The sequence below is a fragment of the Bubalus bubalis genome, chromosome 12 (genome assembly GCF_019923935.1).
Source record: "Bubalus bubalis isolate 160015118507 breed Murrah chromosome 12, NDDB_SH_1, whole genome shotgun sequence".
Taxonomy (NCBI): Eukaryota; Metazoa; Chordata; class Mammalia; order Artiodactyla; family Bovidae; genus Bubalus; species Bubalus bubalis.
The window spans coordinates 101,480,313-101,503,886 of NC_059168.1; the positions used below are offsets into that span (position 1 = coordinate 101,480,313).

At 45.1% G+C, this 23,574-nt stretch overlaps 1 protein-coding gene across 4 annotated transcripts in view; it reads right to left on the bottom strand.

Moving 5' to 3' along the window:
• Positions 1-23,574, bottom strand: part of MED27 (mediator complex subunit 27) — a 246,843-nt gene that overhangs the window by 157,767 nt on the left and 65,502 nt on the right. For all 4 annotated transcript variants that reach the window (XM_025261908.3, XM_025261909.3, XM_006052139.4 and 1 more), the window contains exon 3: positions 17,892-18,022. In XM_025261908.3, coding sequence (XP_025117693.2) covers positions 17,892-18,022 — 131 coding nt within the window. The remainder of the gene's footprint in view (positions 1-17,891; positions 18,023-23,574) is intronic.

Here is a 23,574-nt window from a genome sequence, read left to right on the forward strand (position 1 = left end):
AGCTAGGATGGGAGAGGGGACAGGATATTAAATCTACAGCTAAAAACCCCTAGGTTTCTTCTCTGGAGACATTTAAGTCCCAGCAAATCTAACTCGGGGGGTGAGTGGGGGGAAACTGGGGCAATCGTACAAAAACAAAGTTCTTAGAGCCAAGAATTAACATTTCTTTGAAAGATCTACCTGTGAATGTCTGTGCTTGAGCCCCAAATACAGCAGGATAGGGGCGATGGAGGGGGCGTGAGGACATTCAGCTCAGCAGTACATAATGGAGTCGCTCTGCGGTCAGAGCACACCAGGGGACCACCAGCGGTGGCTCTGTCCCACTGAGTGTCCACCGACACCTGGAGACTATGCAAGCTTGATCTCAAGCCTGGCAAGGTCCACTGCCGGGGTTATTAAATAGTGGGGGAGGGGGGGACAAAAAACCCCACAAGGTTTCTAGGGACAAGGATGATAGAGAGAAGGGAGAACCACCACCTCAGAAAGAGAGCCAGAGAAGGCAGCACCGGGTCTCAGGCCCACCATCACAGCAGTCTGCTGATCTCCACATCGCGGGGCCCCAGGGCCAGGGACACAGGCAGCTGCTCTAGGCCCCTTCGAGTCTCCCAGAGAGCTGAAGGGATCGGTCTCTCTCCACTACTTCAGGAAGTGGGCTCTGGGTAGAAGAGTGAGAAGTGAAACGGGGTGGTCCAACCCAGCAGTTTCTACTTCTAGAGTCTTGCCTCTACCCCTTCCTCTTAGGAAGTAACGGGCAGTGGACCTGTCTTGCTGTGTGTGCGTCCAGTCACTTCAGCTGTATGTGACTCTTTGACCCTCTGCAACCCCACGGACCCTATAGGCTCCTCTGTCCATGGCATTCTCCAGGCAAGAACACTAGAGTGGGTAGCCACTCCCTTCTCCAGGGGATCTTCCCAACCCAGGGATCAAACTTGCATCTCCTGCAATGCAGGCAGATTCTTTATCCACTGAGCCACCTGGGAAGCCCAGTAGGCCTGTCTTAGGCTGTTCTAATACAAGCCATCAACATTATATTTAAGTCTGTTTATAGGGAATTTCAGCTTTTCTGAGTCCCTATCATCCAGAGAGCATTTCTGGTTCCCTGGAGTTGATTTCATGTCCTTTTGAGTTCTAAGAGCCTCTGCACTTGTCTCCTCAGGACACTCTAAGTTCTTTAAAGAAAGGTTTATTCATCACTGGATATCCGGCATCTGGCATTATGGACGTCAGATTTTATTTTTAAAATTAACAAAAAGCAGAGCAGACTATAAATAAATACCAATTAAAGATAAAGAACAGCAAGAGTCTAGACCACAGTGGCTCAGAGACCAGTACCCTTACCAGAAAAGTCAGCACGAACTGAATTAAATACCTATTCTTCAGCACCAATCAACTCCAGACCCACAGCCATGACACAAGCACAGGAAAGAAGATGGACAAGGTGAAGAAACACCATGAAATGTTCAAGTAAAACCTGCAGTGTTTGATCCCCAAGGTCCTGACTACTATTTCCTTTCAATTCCTCAGAACAACTGGTAGCATGATGAGCACACAGTAGGCACCTGACAGATACACACCAATCAGGCAATATATAGTAACATCTATGATAGGCTCTATATTAAGGCCTCTTAAAAGCCATCAAAGGAAACTTTCATTTCTCAAATGTTTGTACTTTGCCAAAGAAGATACATATACAGTGAATAAGCACAAGAAAGATGCTCAACATCGTTAGTCATTAAGGAAATTTGCAGGTTAAAACCACAATGAGATACCACTGCACACTTATTAGAATGTTTAACATTAAAAAGACTGATTATGCCAAGTGTTGGTGAGGACAGGGAGCAACTGGCACTCTCATGCCCTGCTGGCAGGAACGGAAAATGCTACAGTCACTTTGGAAAACTGTTAGGCAATTTCTTAAAAAATTAAACATACACCTACCATTTGACCTAGATATTGTACTCTTTAAGAGCTTATCCAGGAGGAAATGAAAGCACATGTCCATACAGAGACTTGAGCATGAATGTTTATACCGGCTCTATTTGCAGTAGTCAAAAACTGCAAACAACGAAAATGTTCAGCAATGGGAATAAATGAGTCGTGGTATATCCATTCAGTGGAACACAATTCAGCAATAAAAACAAATGATCAACTGATACCTGCAACAATATAGATTAATCTCAAAACAATGCTGAGTAAAAACTGTCACAATGAAAAAAGAGTATATACTATGATTCCATTTATATAAACTTCTGGAAAATGCAAATTAATCCAGAGCAACTAAAAGCAGCTCAGAGGCTGTGAAGGGATGGAGGTAAAGGGTGAGCAAGACGACAAAGGGGTGAGAGGAAATGCAGGGGTGAGGAATATGTTCATTATCTTGATTATGATAAGGTGATGGTTTCACGGGTGTCAAAAATGACATACTTTATACACATGCAACTTACTGTATTTTTTGTACACCCCAATAAAGTTGTTCAAAAATGCTATAATGAAAAGTTATATCAGACTAACAATAAACTAAATTGTATACTTCTAATTTATAGCAATACCTTAAAAGTGTACAAAATGACAATGCAACATGCTTCGTTGTAGACTGCAATTTAATCTGAAGGACCAAACCACTAATATAAAAATACATTTAAAGGAAAAAAGTAAAGGATCACCAGACTACCTTATTCTGTGGACCCAAGAGCCACAAAGCTCAATAAAGCTGGTCAGAGAAGTCAGGTATTGAGACATACGATACATCTGGGAACTGACGAGCAACCAAGTCAGGATGCACCTTTTTCTGAGTTTTAAATTGCAGCAGGTTCTTGTTGGCGGCCTTAAGCAAACAGGCTCTCCCCAATTCTTCCCCACAACAGTTATTCCCCTCATCTTGCAGACGTTCTGACAAAATAGCTCTGTCCCTGGAGTGTCCCTTCACCCCTCTTGGAGCAGGTGTCCTGAATCTCAGGTGCCAACAGGGATCCCCCTGGGAGCTGTTTAAGAGTGTGAGTGTCTGGGCTTCTCCCCACAGAGGGCTCCCAGTAAAATTCTAACGTGCATCTGGGGTGGGAATCACCGCTCCAAAGGCTCCCTCACTCCGAGGAAGAGCTGGCCCCCACACCTGGCCCATAGGTCCCTTTTCTCGGGATCCCGTTCCAGATCAGTACTACCCTGCTGTCAGAATGTCTAGAGTGAAGACTGACCTTGACAGCTCATCCTAAGGACCAGCGTGCCCTGAGCTCAGAGCTGAATCCGAGTTGAAAAACTTTCCAAACGGAAAGACCATGACCAATTCCTTCATGCTAAGCACACTTAAGGAGACGATATACCTCAAGTTTCAGGAAGCTAGAAATAAGTCTAACCTGGGCTGAAAAAGGGTCTTTTAGGTTGTTTTTTGTGTTGTATCATAAAAAAAAAAAAAACCCTGGGTATCTGCCATAAATGAGGACTATCAAAGTGACTGGTACCCCAGATCAAAATCCATTCTGCCCCAGAAGACTCAAACTAATAGACAAAGCCATTTCGTGTTTCCACGTTACTGACGTCACTGTACCGGTCAGAGCTAACAGAGCAGTTTTCAGGAAAGATGAACAGAGACCATTATGACTCTAAACAGGGACTTTCTGGGTCAAAATCTATGGGTTACTAATAGCCTCAACGGCACAGAAAGAAGAGACACTCTTCAAGAGACTGATGAAATGACTGTCCATTCCAAGAAAGAGCAGAAAAATGAAAAAAAAAAAAAAGCTTCACTTAGAACCACTGTGGATTGGGAAAAGCATCCTGTGAAATATTAACAATCCTGAAGCTCTCTTTGTTATGCAAAAAGGGATTTAAAAAGAGACCCAACTTCTATTTGATGAGTGTACTATACAACCACCATTTCTTTTCTTCCTTTGCCTAGGACTGGCTGGAGTGATGTAATAACCACACTAGACAGCTGTCTTCCTAGATAAAATCACCTTGTAAAGGAGAAATGCAATTAGAGGATGCAATGAAATATAAGTTTAAACTGATCTCGCAGGCTGCCACATCTGACTTGGTGCTTAATGGCCAGGTTCTTTATTATAGTTTTCCACTTGATGCAATTTCTCTTTGATTCAGTATCTATGGAAGACATGGAGTCTTAAATTTTAGTCTGTGTCACAAAGGGCCTGAGATAAATATAGGACAGATCACTGAGAGTGAGGCTGGGGCCAGAACCTGACAGCAAAGGGCTGAGGTGCCCTGGCGGCGGGACAGGGCAGGGCTGGGAAGGGCGACAGTGTCCTTCGCCAGCACCTTCCCTGTGTGCCCTCCCCTCGGCGCTCCCTCCACCGCCCCTGGCAGATGGCACCCACTCCCAAGACTTCTCCTACCATGCCCACACTGAAACTCCACTTCTTCAACAATAATCCAAGCTCCCAAGCTTCATATTTAAATAAGAAAAAAAAAAAAAACACTGAAAAAACTTAAAATATACACAAAAGTAGACAAAAACAGTATAATGAGCTCATTGACAGTATGAAGGTATCATGACCCAGTGTCCATGATTCAGTTCAGTTCAGTTAAATTCAGTCGTTCACTTGTGTGTGACTCTTTGTGACCCCAGGACTGCAGCACACCAGGCCTCCCTGTCCATCACCAACTCCCGGAACTTGCTCAAACTCATGTCCATTGACTCGGTGATGCCATCCAACCAGTTCATCCTCTGTTGTCCCCTTCTCCTCCTGCTCTCAATCTTTCCCAGCATCAGGGTCTTTTCAAATGAGTCAGCTCTTCACATCAGGTGGCCGGAGTATTGGAATTTCAGCTTCAACATCAGTCCTTCCAATGAATATTCAGGACTGTAGGATGGACCGGCTGGATCTCCTTGCAGTCCAAGGGACTCTCAAGAGTCTTCTCCAACACAACAGTTCAAAAGCAACAATTATTCTCCACTCAACTTTCTTTATAGTCCAACTCTCACATCCATACATGACTACTGGGAAAACCATAGCCTCGACGGACCTTTGTTGACAAAGTAATGTCTCTGCTTTTGAATATGCTGTCTAGGTTGGTCACAGCTTTTCTTTCAAGGAGCAAGCGTCTTTTAATTTCATGGCTGCAGTCACCATCTGCAGTGATTTAGTAGCCCAAAAAAGTAAAAGCCTGCCACTGTTTCCATTGGTTCTCCATCTATTTGCCATGAAGTGCTGCAACCGGATGCCAGGATCTTAGTTTTCGGAATGTTGAGTTTTAAGCCAGCTTTTTCACTCTCCTCTTTACTTTCATCAAGAGGTTCTTTAGTTCTTCTTTACTTTCTACCATAAGGGTGGTGTCATCTGCATATCTGAAGTTATTGATATTTCTCCCAGCAATCTCCATTCCAGCCTGTGCTTTATCCAGTCCAGCAATTATCATGATATACTCTGCATAGAAGTTAAATAAGCAGGGTGACAATATACAGCCTTGACTTACTCCTTTCCTGATTTGGAACCAGTCCGTTGTTCCATGTCTGGTTCTAACTGTTGCTACTTGACCTGCATACAGATTTCTCAGGAGGTAGGTCAGGTAGTCTGGTATTCCTACCTCTTTAAGGATTTTCCACAGTTTGCTGTGATCCACACAGTCAAAGGCTCTGGTGTAGCCAATAAAGCAAAAGTAGATGTCTTTCTGGAATTCTCTGGCTTTTTCAATGACCCAGCAGATGTTGGCAATTTGATCGCTGGTTCCTCTGCCTTTTCTAAATCCAGCTTGAACATCTGGAAGTTCACGGTTCGCGTACTGTTGATGCCTGGCTTGGAGAATTTTGAGCATTACTTTGCTAGCATGTAAGATGAGCGCAATTGTGTGGTAGTTTGAGCATTCTTTGGCATTGCCTTTCTTTGGGATCGGAATGAAAACTGAGCTTTTCCAGTCCTGTGGCCACTGCTGAGTTTTACAAATCTGCTGGTATATGAGTGCAGCACTTTCACAGCATTGTCTTCTAGGATTTGAAATAGCTCAACTGGAATTCCATCACCTCCACTAGCCCTGTTCGTAGCAATGCTCCCTAAGGCCCACTTGACTTCGCACTCTAGGATGTCTGGCTCTAGGTGAGTAATCACCATCGTGGTTATCTGGATCATGAAGATCGTTTTTGTACAGTTCTTCTGTGCATTCTTGCAACCTCTTAATATCTTCTGCTTCTGTTAGGTCCACACTGTTTCTGTCCTTTATTGTACCCATCTTTGCATGAAATGTTACCTTGGTATCTCTAATTTTCTTAAAGAGATCTCTAGTCTTTCCCATTCTGTTGTTTTCCTCTATTTCTTTGCATTGATCACTGAAGAAGGCTTTCTTATCTCTCCTTGTTATTCTTTGGAACTCTGCATTCAAATGGATATATCTTTCCTTTTCATCTTTGCCTATCCTGTCTTTTCTCTTCTCAGCTATTTGTAAAGCCTCGTCAGACAGCCATTTTGCCTTACTTTTTCTTGGGGATGGTCTTGATCCCTGTCTCCTGTACAATGTCATGAACCTCCATCCATAGTTCTTCAGACACTCTATCAGATCTAATCCCTTGAATTTATTTGTCACTTCCACTGTATAATCATAAGGGATTTGATTTAGGTCATACATGAATGGTCTAGTGGTTTTCCCTACTTTCTTCAATTTAAGTCTGAATTTGGCAATAAGGAGTTCATGATCTGAGTCACAGTAAGCTCCCGGTCTTGTTTTTGCTGACTGTATAGGGCTTCTCCACATTTGGCTGCAAAGAATATAAACAATCTGATTTCGGTATTGACCATCTGGTGATGTCCATGTGTAGAGTCTTCTCTTATGTTGTTGGAAGAGGGTGTTTGGTATGACCAGCGCATTCTCTTGGCAAAATTCTGTTAGCCTTTGATCTGCTTCGTTTTGTACGCGGAGGTCAAATTTGCCTGTTACTCCAGGTAGCTCTTGACTTCCTACTTTTGCATTCCAGTCCCCTATAATGAAGAGGACTTTTTTTTTGGCTGGACCCCAGGGGAAGTCTCCTCCCCAACACTTTTGAGAAGTGGGAGGCATGGAGTGTAGGCAAGTCCATCATTTTGTTTCTCCCGAGGCTTGTGGGGGCCTCCAACCTAACCAGCTTCACAGGCAACTCGTTCTCTTTTCTGTTTATACAGACAGGAGTACTTGAACACCTTACAGTTCCAGCTTGATTAAGCACACGCCTAGCGTACAGAGAGGGCCTGATGAATGCCTACAAACTGAAGAGTACAAAACACAAGTACATGTGTCTGTGCACTCACACGTGCACACGGACACACTAGGAACCCAGCGATGAAGCAAAGGTCCGGAAAAAGGATCCAGAAAACGAGACTGGATCCAGGACTCGCTGCTGGCTTCCTGCCGGGGCCCAGCACTCCTGAGGACGGAGAGCCCAGGAAACCGGCCGGCTGACACGGGGCACAGCAGCTCTCCTGGCCGTCTGAAGTACAAGGATCTGACAACCTGCGGCTCTCAGCAGGCAGCTATTAGCTGAACTAAATACGGTTTTCTCAAGGGGAAAGGAGGATCTTTCACAACACATATGCTAATGAAGCACAACGACATAGAGCATTTAAAGCAAAATGTCCCTATATTTATTCTCCATAGACAGATTTTTACATTAATATTTATGAGGGATTCCTCGTTTATTTCTCCTGGAGATTTTTCTCCTGCCCAAACAGAGGGATAAAAGATAAGTAACATGAACCAATTATCTTTTTAAGAGCTACAAAGAACTACCTTATTTAGCTGCATTCTTCCACTTGATTAATTGTCCTAAAACACCACTTTGCACACACCAGGCCTGCTCATGAGCCCCCAGGGCCTGCTGCCCCCAGCGGTGGCCGCTATGAGGCCTCCGCCTGCCTTTCTGGCCCTGCCTGCTGCCGGAGCCTGCAGATCCAATCCTGTCCCCACAACACAGCAGAGTCATCTTCGCATGCTCACCTGCAGGCACCCCTGCACCTGGTTCTCAGACACTGATTTCTTAAACTTCTGGCTGTGCTGGGTCTTCGTTGCTGTGCTCAGGCTTTCTCCAGGCACGGTGATGAGGACTGCTCGCTAGCTGCTGTGCGCAGGCTCTGGAGTGCGGGCTCCTGTCACGGTGGCGCACAGGCTTAGCTGCCCTGAGGCACATGCAATCTTCCCGGACCAGGGATCAAACCCGTGTCCCCTGCATTGGCAGGCGGACTCCTAACCAGTGGAGAAGTCCTGGTTCCCATCCACTTAAATACCCGACGCTCAACGCTTCCAGTTTACTGAGAGCCATGAGCAGTATAAAGGATGACGACCAGCACATCTTGTAAAAAGACATTCTTGCCTCAGCAGCTGGGCGGGGAGCGGGGAAGGAGGCACAGAGGGGAACTAGCCTTCAGGGCTGGTTCACTCAGGCGAGCCAAGACCAGGCAGGAAGGGGATGCAGGGAGCCCTGGTCCCCAGGGAGTTTCCAGTCTCAACAAAACACAAGGCAGAGAGTGGCAAAGCCAGAGGCATTTGGCTACCAAATGCAAGCTGTACAGAGCCAGGAGCGGACCCAGGAGCGGACAGTTTCTTTCTGCCCAGTTGCTGAACCACATTCTCCTCCTCCACCTACCAATAACACTAGCAATAAACATAAAAAAGGACATTTCAAGAACTATTACTGACAGCATCTTCTCTGGGCCCTCAAAAACTCTAGAGAGCAAGAACAGGCGACAGCGCCGCCTGGATACACAAGACTATCCTGCACCCTTGGCTTTGAATGCCTTCAGATTCGATTTTGAGGCACATGGAAAACAAACAAATGTGAACAGCAACAAAAAAGCAGAGAGAGAAAATGAAACGGTGCTTGTGCAGGTAAACTTTTACAATCCAATTGGGCAAGGCCCCAGGCTCTTCTCTGAGCCCACTCTGAGGTCCAGGGTGCGGTGGGCTGCAAGGAGCTCAGAGTACAAGGTATCTGACCGCCGAGGTTTCTTTTGTCACTGTGTCAAGATGGTCTGACATTTTATTGTGTTCTTGCCTCTTTCCCAGCCTCAATGATACAACCTCAACACAGGTAGGTACACAAGTTCCTATCAACCTTTTATTTTTGCATAAAAAACTGGCTGAACCTGACAGTGTGAAAATTATTTTTTGACAAACAGAGGAATACAGTGAATTACAGAACTGAAGCACCATATTGAGGTTGCTTTTGTTCAGTCTCACAACAAACTGTGGAAAATTCTGAAAGAGATGGGAATACCAGACCACCCAACCTGCCTCTTGAGAAACCTGTATGCAGGTCAGGAAGCAACAGTTAGAACTGGACATGGAACAACAGACTGGTTCCAAATCGGGAAAGGAGTATATCAATGCTGTATATTGTCACCCTGATTATTTAACATATATGCAGAGTACATCATGAAAAATGTTGGGCTGGATGAAGCACAAGCTGGAATCAAGATTGCCGGGAGAAATATCAATAACCTCAGACATGCAGAAATATCAATAACTTCAGACCACCCTTACGGCAGAAAGCAAAGAAGAACTAAAGAGTCTCTTGATGAGAGTGAAAGAGGAGAGTGAAAAAGTTGGCTTAAAGTTCAACATTCAGAAAACCAAGATCATGGCATCTAGTCCCATCACTTCATGGCAAATAGATGGGGAAAGAGTGGAAACAGTGTCAGACTTTATTTTTTTGGGCTGCAAAATCACTGCAGATGGTGACTGCAGCCATGAAATTAAAAGATGCTTACTCCTTGGAAGAAAAGTTATGACCAACCTAGATAGCATATTAAAAAACAGAGACAGTACTTTACCAACAAAGGTCCGTCTAGTCAAGGATATGGTTTTTCCAGTAGTCATGTATGGATGTGAGAGTTGGGACTATAAAGAAGGTTGAGCACCGAAGAATTGATGCTTTTGAACTGTGGCGTTAGAGAAGACTCTTGAGAGTCCCTTGGACTGCAAGGAGATCAAACCGGTCCATCCTAAAGGAAATCAGTCCTGAATATTCGTTGGAAGGACTGATGTTGAAGCTGAAACTCCAATACTTTGGCCAACGAGCGAAAAACTGACTATTTGAAAAGACCCTGATGCTGGGAAAGATTGAAGGTGGGAGGAGACGGGGATGACAGAGAATGAGATGGTTTGATGGCATCACCGACTAAATGGACATGAGTTTGAGTGAACTCCGGGAGTTGGTGATGGACAGGGAGGCTGGCATGCTGTAGTCCACGGGGTCGCAAAGACTCAGACGTGACTGAGCGCCTGCACTGAACTGCTGTTCAGTCTCTAAGTCGTGTCTGACTCTTTCCAACCCTGTGGACTGTGGCACGCCAGGCTCCTGTGTCCTTCACTATCGCCCAGAGTTTGCTCAAATTCGAGTCCACCGAGTCAGTGATCTAACCATCTCATCCTCTGCCGCCCCCTTTCCCTGTGAACACTCCCATCCAAATTCAGGATGCTGCATCGATTTTGATAAATTCTTTTTTGAGATAAGACTGGTATCCCTCACTATTCCTGGACACAGCTCCAGTCTTGTCGGAAAAAGACGAAGAAGTAACAAGTCAGACAGCTTCAATATGACTGATGTTAATAAATGAGCTTCTGTGGTCTTGGTTATTGGAAACTGATCTCTTCCTTATTAATATGGTCCCGCAATGGAGAGGAAGATTTCTCCATGTTCTAGAATGCAAACAATGTTTTAATCTTTAATTATATTCTCAATTTCAACTCTTCTGGAGAGTGAGAGCCACCAAGGCCTAGGATTATTTCTTTATTACACAGCCTCTCAGTGGTATCTAATGAATATTGTTACTTAATACATGCCAGTAGGGGAAAGGGGAATTTTGTGAATCTCTACTTAAGTTTTGATGACTTTTTGCCAACCTCAAGGAAACTTAAAAGCTGCAAAGTTCTCTGTTTCATTTTGGGGACACTTGCAACAGCCAACAACGCACTGGCTCTGCTCCCCAGCTGAGGCCCAGAGAGCGCCGGCCTGGCAAATAAGCAACCCGGAAGAGGGGGTTATAGGAGGCGAGGCTGTATATTTCTAAAACCCACAGCAATCAATCGGTTTGCTTCTCATTCGTGGTATATTAACCGATGCTTTGAAAGTGAAAAGTGAAAAATCCTTAGTCACTGTCGTGTCCAACTCCTTGCAACCCCATAAACTGTAGCCTGCCAGGCTCCTCTGTCCGTGGGATTCTCCAGGCAAGAATACTGGAGTGGGTTGCCATGTCTTCCACCAGGGGATCTTCCCGCCCCTGTCTCCTGTATTGCAGGCGGATTCTTTATCATCCGAGCCTCCTTTGCTCAGAGACAAACTAAACTTCCATGAAAAGAGATGCCAAACATTCCTGTTCAGGGCTCCTCTCACCATCTGAGTTGAAGCACTTAAATATAAACCTATCAACATACAACCAAATGCTGCCCTCAACAAAATATCAAGATCCTCGGGAGACAAAACAAAGCCTAAGTAATCAAGAGAAGGGTTAGGTACCTGCAAGGAAGCAGGGTCACAGTCACTATCAAATGACGGCTAAATCGGGGCTTCTGTAATAGCAAAGCAAACACAGAAACCTGGAGTTTCATCTCTGTGCGGCTGAGGAAAAAACTCAAAGATAAGGTCTGGGAAAATCAGCAACAGGAGAGAGAATGATGTAATGGCCAGGAAGCTACAGGAAGAGACCTGGGTTTCGTATGCTCATCCTGGCAAATATTTGCCTTTCTTGATTTCAATGTCAATGACGACGAAGAGTGGGCCCCCTCGTTCATCACTGTCGCCCAGCACGGATCCATGTCTCCGCTTTGCTCTCTAGGTCTCCTGGCAGTTTCACATTAAGCGAGAGACAACAGGAGCCTCTCCCTTTCAAGAGCGGAGGCAGCACTTACCACATGTCTTAGAGAGAATCCAGTCACTGATACAAGTACCGTGTGTGATTTCAAGTCCAGATCTTCATGGGAACTAGTGTGCAAGGCAATGGCAGAATATGAGCCTCTTTCAGTTCAACTTCCAGAACCCAATCAGTGGCCATACCGAGACAATCTGCTGTTCAAACGCTGGAAGCCTGAGGTGGCCAAGCGGAGTCATTATGCCAGTGCCTGTCTCCATCAGTGGCATTTCTCCCCAGCAACACGTGTCCCAGCACGTGGGTTTTATGTGTCGTTGTTACTCAAACCTGAGGTAGGTCATCCAAGAGCAGGGGCAGGAAGTGAAGATGCCCCGCACTCTCAAAGGTATGAGACAATACTGAAGCGGATGCCACACGGTGAGGAAGTGCCACTGGTGTGCTCCGGAGAACAGCAAGGAATCCTGTTCAGCAATAAAATCGAGCAGAGCGCTGACACACACATGAATGAATCTCCAAAACATCACGTCGTGCAAAAGAAGCCAGGGAGAAAGCACTGTGCTCCGCATGACTCTGTTTACGTGGAGCGCTAGAAGAGGCAAAGCTAGAGAACAGGGGTCGGAACCAATGCCTGTCGCCTGGGGTGGCTGAGAAACCGGGGACAAGTACAGTCAGTCTCTCCAGGAGTTGTGCTGCAGAGAGGAGCGGGGGTGGGGAACGGAGGAGGTCCTAGGAGTCGGTGTTCTCCCAGGAGATGGTTCAGGGGTTCGCCCATTTCCATTCAACCAAGAACGAAGCAGGAGAAAGGGAACACGGATGGGGTGGGAGAGAAACAGGAGGCCCCTGCAGAAACGCGTGGGAGCAGGTGAGGGGCACTGGACCCATGAATGAGCAGAAGGGCTGCTCCGGGCTGCAAGCAGGGCTGGAGCAACCCCGGTGAAGAGTGAAGGCGGCCTCTGAAGCATCCCTAGTCTCACAGGCAGCACCTCTTCACAAACCATAATGTGATACCCAGAAAGCGCCTGGCGTCACAACCTCCAGCGGGGTGGTGGCAGGGAGGGCAGCTAATACTTTTAAAAATAACCTTTCTGTAAAACAAATAACTTTTTTTTCCCTTCAAACCTAAGTGAAACTGGAACTTCCCTGGTGGTCCAGTGGCTAAGATTCCAAGCTCCCGATGCAGCGGTCCGGGTTCAATCCCTGGTCGGGAGACTAGATCCCACATGCCAGTGCAGCCAAATAAATGAAAATAAGTATTAAAAAAAAAAACCCAAATGAGATCTACACGTGCAAAATAAGAACACACAAGGGTCTTTCACCTCTGATGAAACCCAGGAATCACACTGATTGTGTGTGACTTGGCCACAATGATTAAAACCAACACCCCACGCTGCCACAAGAGTACACGGAGCAAGGTCTTGTAGAGCGGAAGCTGCCGTCTATGACGGCACAAGGAAATAAGGCGCCAGCTGACACAGGGATCCCTGGATGCAACTTACACATCAGTCAAGTGCGACAGCCGCTTCCCAGACTGAGCCCAGTCCCACAAGGTCAAAGGCGAACCATGTTTACCCAGCAACGGGGGGGGACACAGCCTCCTTATGAAAACGATAGTGTCTGTCCTTCTGCAAAAGACTTAAGAAGAACACTCGGGAATCTGGGAGTGAGGTCGCTTCACCAGGGCCCTCTGAATGCTAATATAGGATCAGAGATCTTTCATCACGAACAGCATCTTGTTTCCTTACAAGTGTCTTTGGAGGGGGAGAAAGATATGAATCGTTAATCCCACAAATCACTAATCCTCTGGGAACTTGGCGGGTGGGGGCTGGTGGTGAGGCATGGAATCCGAGTCTTCAAAGACTATTGCTTTTAAAGCCAACTGCACTTTAAAAACAAACACATCAATGATGGTACAAATCTCCTGCATTCTTGCCACAACCGTGGTCTCAGCACGCTCAGGAAGAGGCTTTGGGGCAGCAGCTTCCACACCACCCAACTGCTGACACGAGCCAATGCAGAAGCCCCAGCGCCTCCGCACTAACAGGCACACAGAGTTCTAGGGGAGGGCAAGTGAGGAGGCCAGCCCCCGGCCCTTAACCGCCTCCTCCACTGTTTAGAAATAAGCCCTTTCCTCAGAGTTCTGTAGGCCTATGCAAGAAAGCTCCTAGCTCTCCACAAGGAAGCCTCCATCCCTCTCGGCCGGCAGCAGAGAGACTCGATTAAGTCTGGTCCCCGCGTGGCCTCTCTTAGCACTGCCATGGCCTTCTCGGACACGTGACTATGATGCTGCAGTATGGTCATCCCTTGCTGCTCATTTGTTCCTCTGCTTCTACTCGGAGCATCCCAAAAGCCAAAATCCTATCTTGCTAAGTCACTTCAGTCGTGTCCGACTCTGTGCGACCCCATAGACAGCAGCCCACCAGGCTCCTGTGTCCCTGGGATTCTCCAGGCAAGAACACTGGAGTGGGTTGCCATTTCCTTCTCCAATGCATGAAAGTGAAAAGTGAAAGGGAAGTCGCTCAGTCGTGTCCGACTCCCAGCGACCCCACAGACTGCAGCCCACCAGGCTCTTCCATTCGTGGGATTTTCCAGGCAAGAGTACTGGAGTGGGGTGCCATTGCCTTCTCTGAAAATCCTATCCTATTCATCTCCAAATCCCCAGCTCGGAGCACAGAACCAAGCACCTGTAGGCCCCAGGTAAATATTTGCTGGATAAACAAGAGAATGGGGCTCACAGGCCCCACCACCCTACTCTCTGTGCAGTGTCTCCTTGTTGGCAATCGTGGTGGTTTTAAAATATGTCTGCAAATTTGGACACGCCTTCCTTCAGAAGCGAGCGCCTCACCCCCTCCCCACGAGTGTCAGTCAGACTTGGCAGCTCATTTCTAATCCACAGAACAGGTGGAACTGATGCTACATTTCTTGAGGTGAGGCCATAAAAAGGACAGGCTCTGCCCGGCTCGCCTTCTCTGAGTGTGCCTGCTCTGGGAGAGTCGCCGTATGTCCAGAGGACACTCAGGCAGCCTGTGGAGAGGTGTGGGGAGGAACTGAGGTCTCCCACCAACAGCCATGAGTGACCACCTTGGAAGTGGCCTTTGGGCCCTGGCCCAACTTTCAGATGGCTGTGGTCCTGGCTATCTGACAGCAATGTTATAAGAGGCTCTGAACCAGGTTACTCCCAGTCTCCAGACCCACAGAAAATATGGGGGATTATGTTTATTGTCATTAAACCCACTAAGTCTGGGGGGAATTTGTTTTGTAGCAATGGATGAAAATGCAGCAACCTTGGAGCATTTAGATGCTGTATTATAAGGGAGTTCAAGGGATTTCCTTAAAGATAAAGTTTATGGTCATACCATGTTTATAGTAAGAATTCTGTAATGAGGAAATGTCCTATGATAAAACCACAACACGGCTGATTAACAGGCAATTTTAAATACTCCATGGGTCAAATTATACTACCTTAAAACCTAACAACTACAATAAATGTTGGGATGTGATACAGAACAGTATCACAAGACAATTCTTCTTAAAGGCTGGTTTTTGTTTTTAAAAATTATATATTACACATGCATAGGAAAAAAAATCTAGAACGGCCTTCAAAACTTTAACGATAACGTTATCAGGGTGACAGCACTATTATTTTTTCTTTTTTAATAACCTTTGATTTTTTCCAAAATCTACACTATGTATACATTACTAGTTTCTTCTTTTTTTCTTTTTACGATGTATGATCCAATCAGGTCAGCAGCTATGCCATATACTGGTGTGTCTACTCCTGACAACTAACACAGTAAGTGCCACATAGTAGGTCCTCAGTAACAGTGAACAGAATGTCCTTTAGTTATAGATCCCGCCTACTGGACAGTTGCTCTAAAAGGGATGTCAGGATAATGTGAATCCACAAAGCTCAAGGATATGAAAAGGCTACAGTCAATTTTCACAGGAAAAGAGGCTATCAAGTATAGGAAATCATTTCAACACTGCGTTCTTAGGGCACGGGAACCACTTTTCTCTTTGAAACTAAGTATTTTGAGTGATTTATTATAAATTTATAATGACAGTTGTGAACACCCAGTTTTTTTTCTTGGCATGAGAACAGAGTCTGTTGATTGCCTTGCTGCTTAAAATAGTTTCTAAGTGTCCTCATAATAGCATGTCACCTGTAAACAGGTTTCAAGCCAATGCAAATTAACAAATGGTGAACAGATGGACTACGAACTGACTTTTGTCGGGAGAGAGTTAGCAACAAACACTTCTGGCTCCAGTCTTGTGGGACCATTAGAAAGTCTTTCACTTCTCACCACACATCCTGCCTCAGTAGACAAGCCAGGCAGGGAGGATGACAAGTTATAAGGCCCATTAGACTTCTGAGAGCCAAAAGTTGAGATGTGCAGAATCGCCAAGTCAACATGTGCCAAACATCAGACAGAGGAAGCTTTTTGCCAAATGGTGAAAACTCCCTCTTTCCTGCATCACTCGAGGAAGCAGGCCCTGCTGTCTCTGGAAAGGATGGTGCCTGTGTGTGTGGCAGACAGAAAGGAATTTGCTGGAGGCCAGCTGGTTATGTTCATCCCACCCTGGAAGCAAATGCTACTGGTGAAGAAAACCCGAAAGTCATACAAATGGTGGGCTACGAGCATCCACTGGTGAGAGAAGAGACCCCCCCAGAATCATGCCGTGTAGTTTTCCCAGCTCCTCACTGGTCTTCTCCTCCCTGTCCTCAAGCCCCCCCAGCACCAGCACCTTGGAGAGGCCTTCTCTGACCGCCTGCTGTGAGCAGCCTGCCCTCCTTACCATCCTGTGTGTTCCCTTCACAAGTACTCGCCATAACCAGAAATTACTGCACTGGTTTATTTATTGGTTTAGAGGTACTTGCTTTTTGCCTTTCCTCCCCAGTAAATCAAAAGCTTTGGGAAGATGGGACCATGTCTGTCTTGCTTGTGACTGTATCCCCAAAGCTGAGGACAGTGCATGGCAGACAGGAGGTATAATAAATATTTGCTAACCAAACAGAACATAAATGAGATCCTGTGTGAAGGCAAACTGAATCTCCCCTGCAAACCCCCTTCAGACTGGAAACTTTAAAATGTAGTTTGTAACTGAGGATATTAAGGAAAGAGGGTACAATAGGAGAACAGGCTGAGCTGGGCAATATGTTTAAAAATCAGGTCAAGCCTTTGGGAGGCAGCACCCCTTCCAGGGGAGTCTGTGTGTGGAATGGAAAAACTGCCAGCAAAGACTGGTGTGTTCAATTTCTGATTCTACATCACTGAGTGAGCCATGGCTCTCAACTCCTGAGGTTTGGAGTAAAGGCCAATCCAATGGGCGGAACACCTATGGCACGTTCAAAGGAATACTATGCAGCAACAAAAAAGAACAAGCAATCTAACAGATATTATGTTGAGTGAAGACAGCTCCTATAGAAGATTACATAATGTGTGATCGCATCTATATGTAGTTCAAGAACAGGGCAAATGAACTGTTCAAAGAAGTCAGGACAGTGGTCAACTTAGGGAGGTGGCAGCCTGTGTGCAGGGTGGGAATGTGAGAACCCTCAGGGAGTCCTGGAAGTGGTGGCCAGTGGCCTGATCTATGGGAGCTACACAGAGGCAGACACGTGAAAAAACCATCCATCCGAACGTACATGTCACAGTGTCTGCTCTCCCTCCTACTGGGAAAAGGAAGAGCACATACATTTCTCTTTTAAAAAAGAGCAAGTGAGCCCAGCACTGATTCTAATCCCAGTGCTACCAGATTTTCTAGACGGCCTGCAGTTTATCAAAACGTGCTCCTCAGTGGCCTCACTTGTGAAATATGGAGAACTGCACGCACACTCTGCCAACTCTGGGAGTGTGAAAGAAAACAAAGAATAAGCCATGAGGTATCTTAAAGTCCTAGACACACACACACCAGGCAAACTAGGGAGTGCATTGTAACTGCTTCTTTGAAGACCTATGCAAAATAGGTGACCTACATGTTTGGTCTCCAATCTTAACAGAAACCTTTTTAAAAGAAAGGACCATCTTGCCAAAATGAGTTTCCAATAGCCAAAAACAAGCACAAATTAGAGTTCACCCAGGACAAAAGAACTTTTTCCAACCCGTCACTCACTGAGGCGGTAAGACGAGAGTCGTGGGTTGAGCCTTTGGTCTACGTTTAGCAGACACTCCCATCTGGTTAGCAGAACGTTTCAACGACTGTTGATTCAAAAGGCCAGATGCCAGACCTGCGTGGTACTGCAACTGCAGAGGAGAACCAAACAAAAGGGGAAGAAAAATAACATTTGGTAAAAGCAGGACAAGGGCTATTAAACTATCAATACTTGATACATCTTACCAGCCCAGAACATTTTTAATAATTTCAAATATACCTGCTAACATCTTGCTTCAAGAAATGTATTCATAGGCGATAATCAGACAAACAGGAAAACAAGCATGAATAAGGATGCTCGTCATGGCATTACAAAATGATAAAGAACTGGAATCAATCTAAATGCCCAATAATAAGAGGGAAATTGGGTAAATACATAAAGAACTTTACAACATCATTTTGTTGAATTAAAAAAAAAAGGCATTGTAAACAAAGAGGTACTTAAAAACGTTCTCCAGAAGGTTAAAGCATGCTCTCCAAAAGGTTAACAGTGTATTTCTGAAGAGAATTGTGATAATTTTTTACCTCTTTTTTCACTCCTGTTCACATCTGCTTTATGTAAATGGTTTTTAAAAAGAGGATCCAGTGGGTTTCCTCAAAAAAAAATTAGTTCTAGGAACTCTTGCTACTGTCATGTCTTGCTTGTAATAACGAACATAACTCACAGACCACTGTGGTCAGCAGCAGCGCAACAGGCTGACCATAAACAGATTCAAACACACAGCTGGGCTGCTGTTCCCAGTGGTTAAGATACAAGTATCGACCACAAAAATAAGCACAGGAATGCATCTCATGACAATGTACACAAATGGATACAGGCTCACTGAAGAGCACTGGCTGGAGAAGCTAATTCCACTCCATGCACATGCAGTTGGAACAATGCAAGTGAGGACGCGGCAGACTCTACGCGGGCTCAGAGCCAGCATCGTTTGCTTTGTTCTGGACAAACTGCTGAGCTTCGAGGTTACTCAGGACAGATCATTTTACTTCTCTAGACTTTCTCTATTGGAAAAGAGAAATAACACTGCCTAGTTCTAAACCAAACAGGACTTAAAAAAAAAACGTTTATTGAGTTATAATTCACATAAAATAAAATGCACACATTTTAGGTGTCCAGTGTGTGATGTCCTGATAACACACACCTGTGACACTGTCAGCCCCATCAGGACGCAGCCTCCATCACTGCAGAAAGTTCCCCAGCGCCCCACGCGGGCAGGCCCCCGCCCTCAACTCCGATCATCAGGATCTTCTGATTTACAATACAGCTCATCACTCTCGCTCGTTACCAAACGAAGCTTATCTCCAATTTGACATGTGACAGGGACACCCGTTTTCCTTTTAAAACCCCATACTCATGTACTTTAGATGTGAAGAGTTGTCATCCATCTCTATAACAAAATTATCCTTGAAAGGTATCCCAATTTTGAACAGATGTCAATAAAACATTCGAACTTGAAAACACCAAGCTAAGAAACTTGGATTGAGACCATTTATAACATCCAACATGTTTCTTTTTCCCTCCTCAAATTAAGCAAGGTTTTTCAAACATTTATTTAGAATTAACTGAATATACAAACAGTAATTCATTCTGTGGCTCTGAATTTCTTTTCAAAATGCTCTTCCATTGCATAGATTTCCTTTGCAGAGTCAGCTACATTACAGCTCATGGTAATGAAATCGGTGACCACCATATAAAAGGGGTTGGGCCCTGGATGCAAAGGGTAATAACGTCCTGAAAAATAAATGGCCTCCCGTAAAGCCACTGGGCTGCACACAAACAGAGAGTGAAAGAAAACACAACCAACTGAAATGATCTGCTTCTTGAAGTGGCTATAAAAATGAAGATATCCAGTGACCCAGCAAAGACTGAAATGTCTGTATTTGGAGCATCCATACTGCTTTTTAACAGGCTCTTGATTTACTTGGTCGATTTGCTGTGGGAGCCTCATGGCTGCACAATACGAGACAGAGACATATCACATTCATAATAAAAACGGAGCTCTTCTCAAGGTGGAAAAAGGGGGGTATAATTTGGCTCTAACAACTCATCGCAGACCAATGAATTTTGCTCAAATTTATTTTTCTCCTACAGATTTCTTAAATGGGAAATCAATGGAAGCAAGGGACAGTACAAGTTTGAAAGACAATGTTTCAAAATGTCAGCTACTTGGGTTTCGATCCTCCCCACCAGAATTTGCAATGAGTGCAATATGCATGGGGCTTTATGGAATTAAAGGGAAAGACAGCTTGGCAGGGGCTCCTCCTGGCTCCAGGATCTGGCTCTCCTTCTGGCTCTCCTTCTCCTTTGTATCTTATTAGGGTCCATGCAAGCTCAGCCATTCCAACCCTGCTGACTCTTTTGAGTGGAAGAGTCCTGCTAACTATGCAGAGTGGCAGGGTGATTTTGTCCACCTGGCATCATTTTGATCATTTGCTCAAACAAACAAAAACCCCCAAACAGCAGGAATGCACGCTAGCTGCTGTCTGTCTTTCCCAGGCTTCCGATGAGACTTCTACCATCTTGGATGCTCTCAATGTACGCCACACCCAAGAGCACATGGAGATGGAAGGAGTTTTCTTCTCCCAGAAAAAAACCTGCCCTTGAAAGCTGACTCACAGTGATTAAGCGACATTTGTTAATCATATATACGGTTCCCAGTTTCCAGGAACACAGCTCCGACTGTCAAGATCTATAAGGGGCCCATTAAATATTTACCAAAGCATCTTTATAATGGGAGAAAAGGTCAAAGTTAATAAAACTGACAGGCAGCTCCTGTCCAACTGGATTTATACATTATTTAAGCACTAAATACTCTATTCCATGAAACACTGCGTAGATCTGCAAAGACTCTTGGAAAATGTTCACTCAGCCAATGGTTTCAAAACAGCAGAAGGGAGTTCAGAGCTAATCCACAAATTAACATTAAGAACATATCACTCCTCAAAATACTGCCATACGTGTTCAATTACAGGTTCGGTAATATTTTCTACAAAAATATATTTCAATAAACATACTTTGCTCCAAACGTCTGTGGCATGGAAACAGCTCTATTTCAAAAGGCAACTTATCAAAGTTGTAACGTGATTTTTCTATCCAAGATCATTTCTCCACTAACCAGCAAGAGTAAAATGAAAGTGCGAGAGAAATCAAACAGTCCATTCTGTGAACGTCCACGTCTTGCAGCTGGGGAAAGGGAGTGCTGCGTGGCCAGCTGGGGGGAGGGGGTCTTTACTGGCTGCTGCTTGGCAGTCTAGCTATTTCCGTGTTCTCTGACTTTTGAGAGCAAATTTCTCGGTTCCAAGAGAAACCTATCTATTCATGTCAAGCTTCCACTTTCTATAACGAACGTCGTATTTTTCGGTCAGTTCTCAACCTAAAGCCTTTTCTAATCAATTATACCTACTAATTAGTTCTATGCCTGCGATATTTTCAACACCTCATAATGATCTGAGGGAAACACAACTTTGAATTAGGAAAACCTTGATTTACTGAATAAGTGCTGTTTTAGTAATATTAGACATGCACAAGCGTGGAACGTGATCAAGTCCTGGTGAATGCCATTGTACAGACTAAGAGCCTCTAGAATGTGCTGCTGGACCTGCTACTAATAAAAGCTGTGCAGTCTTACATGCTCATTCGCATTACATTTTCTCCAAGGACCCAGCAAACTCTCAAGTTTAATTCCAAGCTCTAGGCTTCTAAACACATCACAAGGGCATTTGGCTTCACCAAAAACTGGTGAAGTAATGTCCCTACAATTTCATACAATGGCAAACCCTTTTCCTCTGGATAGCCTAAGGTCTTTATTTTTAAAGTCCAAATTATTGAGGCTCAAATCCAGTTAGCTTTAATATGCTTCAAATTACAAAGACAAAACAGACTGAGAGGAAACAATATGAAAGGAAATTATTTTAAAAACAACTCAAATGCAAAGTTTCTGATTTAAATTTCAGGTTCAGAAAATCAAGTGAGCAATGGTCCCCTTAGTTAGTCCTCCAACTGGTTTTCCATGTTCCACACTGTTCTGAATGATGTACCTGCTCCAAGATAAATAAAGGACATGTTCTGCAATAGACAGAAGTTTGAGAAGAAAACAGAAGGAAATCCATCCCACTGATCACATTCAATATACCGATTAAGCCACTGGCATTCGATCAGGCCTAGAGCTTAAAAGCTGATGTGTTTGCTAGAACCCCCCTGGGGTCTGGGGTATAGCATCTATTCATAAGCAACATGATCCTTCCCATGCCATATGGCCTGAATCCCACTTTAAGAAAACTAACATTCAAAAGTTTCAAAATTTACAAGCCAGCTCACTCAAGGTTTGATTCTTCCTACCATGAAAATCATTATTTTCTTTTCCATCAAAGGCTTCTTTGGGGCGGGGGGAGCAAGTTAAAAACAGCAACGACAGAGTTCTCCTTAACCTTAAGGCATTTCAACTCCATTAAAAAAAATCACTTCACACAAAATTATATATAGGTTCCTAAGAACACTAGGAAGACACATTGGTACTTCCAGTAACTAAACCCTCTGGATGAAGAATGTGACAGAGCCAAGCTATGATAAATTCTGGCTGCCTGAGTGCAGCGGGGCCCATAGGAGGGGAAGAAGAGATCATGGGCTGGAGAACCCCACCCCTCCTCCCTGCACAGAGCTCCTCTCTGTCTCTGGGACGTGGCATCCAGGCAGGGAGGCCTGGTGTTCTTTCTTGGGCCAGGAGTGAAGCTGGCCATGAGGGAGACATACCGTGAGGACACAGCCTTGTTACTACTGATAACTCTGTATTCTCTATGGTGTGCAGGGTAGCGCGTTAAGTACAGGAGATGCTAATGGATTTGTCAACTGATAAGTGGGCTGGCCGACTGGTGACGCTGCCGTGGCCTGGCCTGTGGCTGGAGCCAACCTAGAGAACAGAACGACTCCATCAGACAGCCCTCTCGAGGCTGGTTTCTAACAAAAGCAGACTCTCGGCTTTGCAGATGTTCACTGTCGTGACAGAGCCACGAAAGAGTCCTGACTCCCTCTTATTCTAAATGCTAAAAAAGCAGGTATGTCGAACCCCTCTGCAGGCTTGACCTTAGGAAAAGACCTTCATAGGGACTGCCCTCCAATTGCTTCAAATCACAGAATTCTAACGTCAGAGAAGAGGCTTGGAGAAACCACCCTCCACCTCCTCTCCACCCCACTTTATGGGAGAGGAGACTCTGATCGTAAAGAGGTCACCAGCCCAGGGTCTCACACATCGTAAAAGGGAAACAGGCCATTCAGGGTTTAACTCACATACTTTGTCCTGTTGTTTTACGTGTGCTGCATCTTTTTAACTGCGGGACCTGGCATTTATTATCACTGCTCAGGCTGTGAAATGCAGCCCTTCTTCTCAGGCCAGGAACCGGAGCTGAGGAAAGGAGCACAGAGCATCGCCAGCGTTTGCCAGCTCCTGTCCGCTCCCTCACTCTCACCTTTCAGCGTTAAGATGTCACAAGCCTTTTTCTTCCTACTGACTCCAGTCATGTCTAAGGTGGGGAGTTTGGGGAAGTTCTAAATGCTCTCATTTTATGGTTTTAATACCATTTAGCAACAAAAACTTCAAAGACAAAATAATCAAGAAACCACAGACACCTCAAGATTGTCAAAAACCTA